The 12,376-nt window shown below is 42.0% G+C and overlaps 1 protein-coding gene across 1 annotated transcript in view; it reads right to left on the bottom strand.

Moving 5' to 3' along the window:
• CFAP70 (cilia and flagella associated protein 70) overlaps positions 1-12,376 on the bottom strand; it is a 72,743-nt gene that overhangs the window by 52,407 nt on the left and 7,960 nt on the right. The window contains 7 exon segments of the mRNA XM_075566191.1: positions 1,685-1,779; positions 2,580-2,762; positions 3,473-3,643; positions 4,023-4,102; positions 5,385-5,480; positions 10,008-10,109; positions 10,112-10,193. Coding sequence (XP_075422306.1) covers positions 1,685-1,779; positions 2,580-2,762; positions 3,473-3,643; positions 4,023-4,102; positions 5,385-5,480; positions 10,008-10,109; positions 10,112-10,193 — 809 coding nt within the window.

Here is a 12,376-nt window from a genome sequence, read left to right as displayed (position 1 = left end):
GTGCAAGAAGCACATAAATCCGTAAGAAAATTGGATAGGGAGTTATTACTCACTAGTAAGAACATATCTGGAACCCAATTAAACAAACATAATGGACTTAAATTTGTTACAACATGTAACCAGGCAGCACCTCATATTCAGAGAATTGAAACGACCAATGACGAGGTGCTAAATAAGCTTATCCCTCCACCTAACCTGGTTATTGTCTACAAGAAAAATAAAAGTCTTACAAATTGTTTAGCACCAAGCCAATTGAAAGTTGTTGAAGAAAATAGCTCTGCAACCTTCCTACCATCATCTAAACCTCATGGTTGTTTTAAGTGGAACGCCCTTGGTTTCATAGTTACCAATGATCCGAAGAAGGCATTCTCTGGGAATACGGGTATATCAGGCAGTATTAAAAGTTTTATCAACTGTCACACCATTTGTGTTTTACAACAGACGACAGAGAAGCCCAATGCTACATCCAACATGACAGAAATACACAGTAAAATACTTATATATTCTCTTGAAAAGGGGTCATTTAGTTTAACCCTTTGGCCAAAGCGTTGTAAGCTTGCGAGCCACGACAAGACAGACACCTGTTCGCAAGTCCTAACACTACCAGATAAAATACTAATATACCTCTACTAGGATTAGAATTCTCATTTACCTCTATTAGGAGGGAGAAAGGCCACATTGGATCTGTATCCAGCAGAATGAAAGGACCTACTAACTTGGGAAGTGGGGAGGGGCGGACTTAACACCTGGGAAGGAGGAGCCACCAACCCCCAACAGCTGAAACAGCCGAGAATAGGTTAAAAGAACACAAAACCCCAGCAAGCTCTTTTTGGGAACCCTGAGCCCCCACAAAATATATGTATGTATTTAAATGTCAAAATGGAGTGCTATTGAGCGTAGCATAAAGATTGAACTGAATGAAGATCTTTTGGCCAAAACATGTTGATTAGCAAATACTGTATTAAAAAATTAGCAAAACATACCCTATGTACTGTATGTGGTGTATTGCTGCACATAGCCTATGTACTGTATGTGGTGTATTGCTGCACATAGCCTATGTACTGTATGTGGTGTATTGCTACACATAGCCTATGTATGTATGTGGTGTATTGCTGCACATACCCTATGTACTGTATGTGGTGTATTGCTGCACATACCCTATGTACTGTATGTGGTTTATTGCTGCAGCCACACACTTGGGAAGTATATATTTTTTGCACTTTATTTTGTAGATTTCCCCCTCATTCTTTGGGCCCTTCTATTTTTTGTAACCAGTTATAATTGCACTGAAGATCATGCAACCCACATCCCTGGTTATTAACTACAGTACATCACTGTTATGTTTAATCTCTTCTTCAGGTAGTGCAGGAAATTCAAGGCGGACAGAATAAAATTGGCAGTGTGAAAAGGGTTAACTTGATATGGTGGCAGGCTTAACACAAATGACTTGTACTTATTACAAAACAATATCTAAATTAACTAAATAATTTGTCATATTGGATATGCATTGGGGATTCTTTGTTGAAAGTATTTTTAAACCCATTTACTGGCAATGCTTTATAATAGGTGTACAGCATGCTGATGGCACTACATTTATCAGCAGAGGAACAACCTGGATATCGAGAGCAGCCTGAATTCTAACCCCAGAACCTGATAAACACGGCTTTGGACATTGAAGGTTCACCTGATCACAGCAGATGGATCAAGGTAGCAGCGTCTCTCTGTGTCCCACGTCACCCTCTTCCTCAGGGTCTCAGCATCAGTCCGGAACTGCTTGTCCTAGAGTCAGACAGAGGCTAAGGGGGTTATGCATTAAATGGCGATGATATTGATTGGGGCACTGTCACACAGAAACTCCCAATGCCCCAATGGTCACAGTTTGACGAATAAACTTAAAAGCACTGGTTTAAGTGATGTAAACTGATAAAGGATCTCCTGGACTTGGGAATCACACTTTCAACTTGGTCTAGTTTAAAGGTGCAGTTCCCTCCAATATGGCTCATTTTGGAAGTGAACTCTACATGATGCAGTTTAAAGCAGATTACCAATCTTATTTTATTCCGTAGCTGTATTTTATGTAAAAAGGCCCAAAGCCTGCAGTAGAGTGTTCACATGGCAACTCATACAGTTCATGCTCACGTTCTCCACCCCACTCAAAGCTGTTTTCCATGCAGATATCAAATGATCTTATCAGGAAAAAATGTCTTAAGAGGAGTATACAGTATATTAATATTCCACAAATTTGTATGGGGCTGAGTGAACTTATCAGGGTGAAAGCAGATAAATAATAGATTTTTTTCCAGCAAAGTATTCAAGATTCTCCATGATAAAAGGGGGAAGCCGGTATGGAATTCAATACTTCCTGTTATCAATCACTGCAAACACTTGTTAATAATTGTATGCAGCAAAGCATGTACTTTGTTCTTTACTGTATGTGAATGTTATGGTCTACTGTATCTTTCCTCTCTCTCCTTTCCCTCCATGCTTGTAGGCAACTCTAACCTCAAAGAGATTCAGGGCTGGCTGACCTCCATCATTTTGTCCTTTGACCAATGCCCCAGTTTCATCTCCTTATTCACCTCTTTCTGGTTCAGGTCTCCGACTTCCTCGTTGTACTCTCCCCCGAGGATGAAGGACTCAGGGATGTGCTGTGCAGCTGGTGCTGTAATGTTGCTTATAGGCCATTTCTTCTGACGAGGAACAGTTTCCTTTTCCCCACCAGCCTTCAGGGCTCCATTAGAAAACAGCAGGGAGCACTCCTTCTGCAGAGAACATGGGTAGCTGTTTATGTCCATGTCTACATGGGATTTTCAAAGCTTAGTGAATGAGGACTGTCAGCCAGTATAGTTCAACTGCCTTAAGACATCCAAATTGTTGAATATAAGGGTCAGCCCTTAACCTCTCTATTCTCACCTATAAATGCAACAGGGCATTTTTTTTTTTTTTTTTTTTTTTTTTTAATCGAGTAGTCCTGAGGCACTGTATCATTGACCCCATCTGGTACCTGGTCTGATGATTATCTCATGGTTACTGTTGCTCTATCCATAGTCATTTATTTGCAATGAAGGCATGTTACATCTACTCTTTGCTTCTGGGGGGCGGAGGGATCCTTACAATACCATTCTTCCTAATGCTGTTGCAGGTCCAGCTGACGGTGAAGGGCTTAATACACAGATGTAGCAAAGGTTATTGCTCCCACTGGCGTGTTATGGTGGGATATTCTGTAATACTCTGCGGTAAAATGCGATACTTCGCGTTATCGGTGGGAGCAATGAAGTCTGCTAATCTGAATTGCAAAGCCATGATGGTAAGAATCACAGGTAAGCTGTAACAACATCCATGTGGAAGATGACTTCTTCCTTAGATATTGCAATGCAAGTTAGACTAAGGAATGCAAAGCTTAGACTGCTTAGACTAAAGCAGCAGTGTCTGCTTAGTCACCCACACACACGTTAAACACCTTATATCTCACCTCTATAGGTATCTGAAGGTTGATCACATAATTGTACTGAGGACCTGCCATACTCCAGGACTCCGGAGTTAAGTAAGCGGCTTCCACTGTCACCCTCAACAGGTTGCCATTGCTTTGCTGTGCCTCAGAGAGCAGAGGCTCGGGGACAGAGACTGCTACTTCTAAACTTGGCTGTAATAGAGAAACATAACGTAGATCAACATTGCCCAAAGTTCTAGTAGTCTTATTGAACCTTTGGAAATGTAAGTTCAGATTGGGATACCCTTTATGGACCAACATGGACGAACATGCAGTTATGTGCAAATTTTGAAGACTTCACAAGTCTTGTTTGCTTATTTAGATCTGAACAGCTTTTTGGGGTCTCAAAAGGATGTGTATAACTCTTTCCATCTAAAATCGAGAACAGGTGCCTTCATAACGGACCAGCATAGCTTTAAAAGAAGACTAGATATGAAATTGTGCAAAGTTCAATTTGCTCATTGGTATAAGAATTAGTTGAGCTGGTTCCACTTAAGATGATTATCTGAGGCAGGAGTTGTTAGGCGCGTACCTTGGCATTTGTACGAACAGTCTCTAAAGGTGATCCAGTCACAGGATATAGAGGCAGGCTGGTCTTGAAATTACACTCACCTGAAAGACATTGTCATTGATAAGTTTGGTAGGAATGGCATCTTCAAGAGTGAAGTGGATTTTGGACATGTGGGGAAATGATATCCCTCCCAACTAACTTAAATATTGTTGTACCCATAATACTTCTAGGATTAAGAAGCCCAGAGCTTTTGAAACCTCATATATTTCTTCAGGAAAAAACCTATGATGTTTGGAAAGTTCTGTACTTCATCTATAAAGAACCCATATATTAGCCACTAAAAGGCATCACAACCTACAACAAATCTACATTTCTCCCGGACCAACATAGCTAGTAAAATTTTAAACTACATACTAGGATACAAATTATTTTATGCTTGCAAAGCAGCGGGAAATCTGCACCTGAAGAGGAAAATATCCTCTTCACTATAAAAGGGGTATGGAGTCCTGTGATCTCTGCAAGTGATCCCATGACACCAGGAGCACGGATTATGTGTCACTGCTGTTGCGAATCTTCATGCCACTAGTGGGATAAAAGAACACTTATGGGTCTAAGTTAAAAAGGTAATTCATTGAAGGTAAGACACAGTGGGCGGCTCTTAACTAGTGTTTCATCATGATATGACCTTCATCAGCAGTACTTGATTTTAAATGCACAAGCCTGAGAGCTCAATTCCTGCCTAGGGAAATCTATGTGGTATTAGGCAAATTACGTTAATCAACGCGTGGTATAAAAATGATCTATGTTTAGCGCAATATTGGGGTGTCCGTAATATGTTGGTCTGAAGACAGGAGCATGCTTTCTGTCTCTAGGTATACAGTATTACCAACGTAACTCCATGTTACATAGTTACATAGTAGATGAAGTTGAAAAAAGACATACGCCCATTAAGTTCAACCTACGCTAAATTTACAAGACAGATACTTTATCCTATATTTGTACTTACAGTGTATTGATCCAGAGGAAGGCAAACAAAAAACCCCAGTGTTATATCATCCAATGATATCTCATAAGGGGAAACAATAAATTCCTTCCTGACTCCAAATACTGGCAATCAGATTACTCCCAGGATCAACATCCTTCCCATGTTTACTTATTTGGTATATCCCTGTATACCTTTCCTTTCTAAAAAGATGTCCAACATCATGTCATCGTGAGATTTTATCCAGTCCTTGTTTACTACCGCCAGTGAATCTAGGTTAGTAATAGTCATGTATTTACTAGGATAATGAAGATATAGAGAAACTAGACTCATCATGGACAACATGAAGTCCAGTTGGCAATATTGGGTACATATAGAGTGAAATGAGGTTTCACACCAACCTTTCAGCAGAGGAAGCAAATCCACAGCTGCCTGTCCCAGGACCACTGTCTTTTCCTCCTTCTTCTTCTCCTTGGGCAAAACCTCGATTAAAGTTACTGCAAAGGGAGACATGGCACCCACAGATTAAAGCGTAGCTCCCCAAATTCAGTCCTTGAGAACAACCAACACTACTGCTTTTCAGGGCAACATATACCTAATTAGAGCTTGGTTATTTGGTTAAATAGGTTTTACTTAAAGACCTGGTTTCTTTGTTAATTTTATAGACTGCGCTTAGAGAACCCTGAATTTGGGTAACTAGGCCCTGTTATTAAAGGGGCAATCTCTGCTACGACCTAAGTGTACTAATGGCAGTGACATGTTAAAGAGGTTATATCTGGGTGATCAATGCCTTTTTTTTAACCTGAATCTGAAATCAATATGTATTTTTTAAATCATCTGTTAAAGTTACTTTGCAAACAGTGAGCTGAGAAATTGTGGGTTTGATTTCCTTTTGTCTGATGTCACTCTGTGTGCTGTGTAACATCTTAAGTGTCACATATGAAGTATCTGTGGATTTAATATTATTGGATTCAGAATTGGAGGTGAAGACTACAATATCCAATGCCTATCCAAAGCAAAGGACTCCTCCGTCTGGTCTGGTAAGGCCGAGTTGTCATCTACCCATGAAGTCTTCTTTCTCCGTCTCAGATTATGGCATACCGCTTATTCTAAAATTGTTGCAGCGATCTGTGTTCTCCAAATCTTCCTGTCTTTCTCTGATGTCAGTTATCTGGGATCTCACCTCTTTCTCAGATCAGTCCAATGCGGATTTGGTTTCTGATTGATGCATTCATCTTGGATTCCAGGGAGTCGGTTCTTTCACCTAATGTGGTTATGTCCTCCCTCAGATCGGCTACCGCAGTTTGTAATACAGTAGGAGATTAATATTGCTATAGAGGTCTAATATGTCCTTTTTTTGTGGAAGGCATTGTACTGAGCTCTGCCTCCGATTCTGATTGTCCATGAGATTGAGGTTACACGGGAAGTGAGTGTCTGGATTACTCCTGCTTCTTAAAGAACTCTACAAATTCGCCTTGGATTTTATTCTTTAGTTTTATCCACCTTTGGAGGCAGGATATTAACACTTTTTTCTGTTGGTTTTGGTGTTGATAGGGTCTGGATTATCGCCTTAGGCTTAATTTAATGCCCGAGATTTAGCAGAGCACAAGACCTAAGCCGCCAGTGAAAAAAATACACTTACAATGTATGCAATACGTGAAAAAAAAAGCAGAAAAACCTAAAACATACAAGAAAAAAAACCTTTAAAATAAGTAATTCTGTAGGTAAGTTCAGATAAATGTCACGGAGTCTGGGGACGCTTCACTTGTAGATGGAGCACATCCAGAAGATTCATTAAAAATAAAAAAATGAGAAGCACACGCTCCATAAGGCAAATAACAGAAGTTTGTATTTTAATCCATGAAAAGACAATTGCTCATTTTATAAGACAAGAGTAAGCAACTCGCAATGATTTTGTCAAAAGCAACAGGTTACCCAAAGTCAATCTCACATAAGATGATTCTAATTACAGAGCTGCAATAGTGTCTCGTTTTTCTTCAGAGAATTAGGCTAGTAAATAGAAGTCTTTCCCAGGCGGTAAAATAGCCTCCGCTGTTAATATTCCAATCACAGAACCATAGGGAAAGCGGAAGAATTGGTATAATACAGCAAAGAGTCCACAGGTGTTCTGGGGCTCAAGAGTTAAAAAAATAGAAAGAAAAATACATTCTTTTACAATTTTTTAGGAGGTATTTCCTTCCAACCCACAATAATGTCTTTATTGTAGAGGAGTAGTAAATTCATAGGCTAATTATATGGAGATAGCGTTAATCCTGATTCACTCTCCCTGAGAGCAGCACCCCCAGGTTACATGTGTAACGCAGAGTGTTCTCCTAAGCCTTTAAAGGTAAAGAGGTAACATGTACCAAACCCCCTTTCCTCTTAATACATATCCATAATGAAGAGAGGAAACTCACTGTTCTGCTTGTCCCTCTGCAGCTGGTGGGTGGTTGGAATCCTCCGGTGTGCAGTCGGCCGAAGATGCACAATCGTAGATAGAAAGTTACGTCGCACCACCAGAGCAATAAAGGAGGTCGAGAGGGTGACTCCAAAAAAAACCAATTCATTTGAAAATAAAAAGGAGGTAAAACGCGCCATTGGTGCGACACAACTTTCTATCTACAATTGGTATAATAGTCCTAATATCAATAGGTCTCCATGTGATCGTTTTTCCCCTGCAGTAACCACTCCATTTAGTGTACGATGACCTCACCGGGTCCCAATCAAAGTTCAGCTCTATCAGCTTCAGCAAGGGGCTGCGGCAATGTCTAGCACCGAGTCTCAGTGATCCTGACTGCTGAAATAGTGGACTTTGTGGGGAGATGAAATCCTTTCAGCCGTAGGAAAGGCGGACACTTGATGTAAAAAGTCCCAATACTCGGAGTCTCTGTGAATCTCTGGCATTTGCTACACTTACTGTGCGCCTTCGTTTTGGCGTCTCCTGGTTAATGTGTGACAATATCACCTAGTTAGCGTTTCCGTTAATATAAAAATTATAAGAATCTACAAATGTTACTATTACACGCGCCTTATCATTTGTAGGGATTTAATTTCATTCTTCATCTTGAAATTACTATGCTTTTATTGGTAACTTTATTTCTAATCCAGGGTATTCCTTTAACAAACCCATGCTTGATCTTATTATATATCTTATATCTTGTTACATTTCAAACACACACAACCCCTGCAAGCTCAGAACCCAAACACACTACACCATATATTTTTGTGTCAAAAGGAGCGTTACTGGGATTGTGACCGTGTGTATATAACAAAAGACAAAAAGCCCCAGTGCCACATCCAACATGCCAAATTATATAATGGGGACTTTTGTAGGTTTTGTTATGCACCTGTGAATGACCTGCCTATAAGGACACTGTTGCAGAAATCCTCCCGAAGGGGGTAAAACGCCGCACTGCCGCAAGGAATCACTGAAGGCTGATACGTGGCAGTGAAAAAAGCTTTATTAGCACAAGGTGCAAGCGGATCCGCTTGCACCTTGTGCCAATAAAGCTTTTTTCACTGCCACATATCAGCCTTCAGTGATTCCTTGCGGCAGTGCGGCGTTTTACCCCCTTCGGGAGGATTTCTGCAACGCTGTTGAATATCGCCAGCACGCCACCCTGCTGCTGATGTCCTGTCTCTTTCGTGACTGAATCCGGAAGCTTTGCTGTTGCCGCCGGTTAGCTCACCACCTACCGCGATCCAGCGGATGCAGGGTTGGCAGTGAAGAGGATACCAGCAATCCATGATGTTGGGGCGCCACTTCTATTCCACACTCATCCAACGCCAAGACGAGGTCTGATAACAGGAGAAGCAATATCTCCCACAAGAAGAGGACCCGGCAGGCACGGTGTTAACAACCCCAGGATTAACAAGTGAGTCTTTTTATCTCAACTTCATAGTGCTTGAAGCAAGCCAGTTGCTGGAAAAGACATCATACATTTCATACTTATTCTATCTGGGGCTGATCCTAACCTGAATTCCGGTATTACATTATATTAACTACATCAATAAGCAGGATTTTGCTATTTCTGAGCGCCTGTTGGGTTGATCTCTGATTCACCCGTCATATACTGCCTATAAGGACAGTTCTCTCTGCATTAGAGAGGTAAGGAGAGCTTTTTGCAGGTACAGCAGTGTCAGGACGTACAGAAGACGGGATACCTTGGTGTGGTTTGCAAGCTTAAAATGCTTTGACAAAGGAATTTAACTAAATGACCTTCACTTATGAAAAGAAAATCAGATAAGTATTTAACTATATAATTTGTCATATTGAATGTAGCACTTGGGGCTTTTTGTATTTTCTTGTTATATTTAAACCAATTTCACTAATATGCCTTCTACAAAACACAGAACTTTAACAGTGTGTCTGTGTATACATCAACCATATGAAATATAGGTGTGTGAAAAAAAGCGAAATAAACATAACCTTTTTGTGATTTATCAGTGTAGCAAAAATAAATAAAATAGGTGTCCCAGAGGGGTTCATACCCTGACTACTAGCGTCCTTTGTCTTGCAGTCTCAACTATATTCAGTTGTTTGAGACTATTCCAACGCTTATTCATTGACAAGGATGCGTGGTATTGTCAATTTAATTTATTTTTAATTCACCATACACGGCGTTTTGGTAATATATGTTTTATGTAAATCCATTAAAAGTTAAATTTTAAGTAATGTAGGAGTGCAGCATAGTGAATTCTTTTAGGAGACACACCCAATTTGTGTTCTCCTTCCCCCCCCCCTTTCTGATTCACTTTCAGTTCACAGTTTTGCACCCGCATATTTGATTACCATTATTATCCATTTATACCCTTTCAATTTGTGTGGCTCTGTGATCACTCCCTAACTCCCGCGTTTTCTCTATAATAAATACAAAAAAAAGCTAAAAATATTTGTTTTGTCAAAACCATTTTTGAAGGGACTGTAAAATAAATTAGGCTTTTGTGGCCCGGGGGGTATATATTCATAGCCACACTTGGTCACTATAGGCTTCCATACACATTATTGGATGGCATGTACTTACATATAACAGGTTTATGAGCGATGTCATCCAGACTGTGAAGGCCGTCAGCACCGACATCAAAGCTGGTGGTGAAACTAAACTCTGTTGGCTTGTCTGGGAGAGCTCGAGTTTTTGGGAGTCCCCTAGAAGGGTATTGTTAAACTCCGATCTCAAGTAGGTAACTGGAAAGTCTCCTTTTACTCCCTTCTACAAGAGACAGAAGAAATTCGATCAAAAGCATTAATCAATGCAACACCCAAATATAAAGTTTGGCTAAATATGACTATCCATCACACGCAGAGACAATGTACTGTATATACTCAGGTGCAAAGTGCTTAGCAGATATAACCAATGCAGTCAGATACACTGTACTACAGATACCTAATACTGTACAAGAGAAAAGGCAGAAGAGACGGGGTGAGAGGAGGGGAGAGAGAGGAGAAGGGGGAGGGAGAGGGGGAAGGAGAGGGGGAGGGAAAGGAGGAGGGGGGAGGGAAAGGAGGAGGGGGGGAGAAGAGAAAGTCCAGCAACTTCCTCTGGATCTTGCTGACAAATTCAGGGTTGGACTCATGGCTACAGCCAGTGCCACAGCAGAATGGTCACCAGCTGGTTGATCAAACGTGGAGGGCAAGGAGTCTACCTGTAATGGACCTACCAAAAGGCTGGAGCACTTGGACCAGTTGATCCGAGCTGAAGAGGCCGCTGTGTAGAGCTCTGGGCATGCTTGTGCCATCTCTAGATCAACTAGGTCTAGATGAGGACGAGGAGGGGTGGGGGGGAAGAGAAGAGGACGAGGGGGGGGGAGAGAAGAGAACGAGGGGGGGGGGAGAAAAGAGGACGAGGGGGGGGAGAAAAAGGACGAGGGGGGGGAGAAAAGAGGACGAGGGGGGGGAGAAAAGAGGACGAGGGGGGATGTAGAGGGAGAGAGGGGTTGGCCCGGTATTAAAGGGGTTGCACCCCATATGGCCACCCCTGACCTCACCAGGGAAGAAAGGGGTTAACTGGACTGCGGTCCAGGAATGTGGCTTACATCTTGTCATGTCAGGAAACTGTATGTTCCCCTGTTCCCATGTTTCATTATAATCCTGTATTTTAATGTTTTAAAGTGCATTTCTGTATCTCCAGTTCTGGAGGTCACAGAGAGTTGATATTTGGCCAATATGTGGAGTCACTGTAGGCATTGAAACTGGCAAATTTGGACCCACTGAGCCTACCAGAATGGAACTTCTTAATATGTGTAGATATTAAAGTGTATATGTATGGTATTTGATCTGCCCTGAAAATGCAGACTCCATCTGCTATGTTAATAGGTCATGAAGGGCAGCCAGCTGATTGAGCCTAAGCACTGTGATCAAAAGTTAACTGCCTGATTGTTTACACTAAGTACTAATCAACAGATCAAGTACTAATCAACAGACTCTGCCACTCTAATTGTTACCTGAGGGTGGAGAATCATCAAACTGGAGTGGGTTTGTACATGTTATGTCTACACCTACAAACAATGCAGATACTTCATTTGGTAGATTGGTCGTCGCCCCTGATTTAATTATGGGGCTACCCATAGAGTCCCAGTACACATGGGCTAATTAGCTGGGGGGCATGGGTTGATCTGTGTCTCCACGTTAGGGATTGGATACAGATAATTGTTCACCAATAGTCTGTATTCAATGTTAAGAATGGGGTAACACAGGTATATAAACTGTGTCAACCCTACAGTTTTTAGTTCTTCTTCTGATACCATCTTGAATGTCACCGGATTGCTGGAGAATTGCTAGTTGATACTTCTCCATCCCCCAACCCTAAGTAAGTGTTACCTTCTTGTCTGTTAATTGTACTATATTGCGGTGTTTTTAAGGAATAAATTATATTTTATTATATCTAAGCCTCGTTCAGTTCAACTCAGATATTTGGTGTTCATTATATCTTGTCATAAGCTACCGTGACAGGAGAACAGAGGACGAGGGGGGGGGGGAGAAAAGAGGACGAGGGGGGGGGGGGGAAGAAGAGGATGAGGGGGGGAGAGAAAACGACGAGGGGGGGGAGAGAAAACGACGAGGGGAGGAGAGAAAACGACGAGGGGGGGAGAGAAAACGACGAGGGGGGGAGAGAAAACGACGAGGGGGGGAGAGAAAACGACGAGAGGGGGGGAGAAAAGGACGAGGGGGGGAGAGAAAAGGACGAGGGGGGGAGAGAAGTGGACGAGGGGGGGAGAGAAAACGACGAGGGGGGGAGAGAAAACGACGAGGGGGGGAGAGAAAACGACGAGGGGGGGAGAGAAGTGGACGAGGTGGGAGAGAAGTGGACGAGGTGGGGAGAGAAGTGGACTAGGGGAGGAGAGAAGTGGACTAGGGGAGGAGAGAAGTGGACGAGGGGGGGAGAGAAGTGGACGA

Source organism: Ascaphus truei, chromosome 11 (assembly GCF_040206685.1).
Source record: "Ascaphus truei isolate aAscTru1 chromosome 11, aAscTru1.hap1, whole genome shotgun sequence".
NCBI classification, from domain to species: domain Eukaryota; kingdom Metazoa; phylum Chordata; class Amphibia; order Anura; family Ascaphidae; genus Ascaphus; species Ascaphus truei.
The sequence above is the reverse complement of the archived record's forward strand: the minus strand, read 5'-3'. Positions and strand labels throughout refer to the sequence as shown.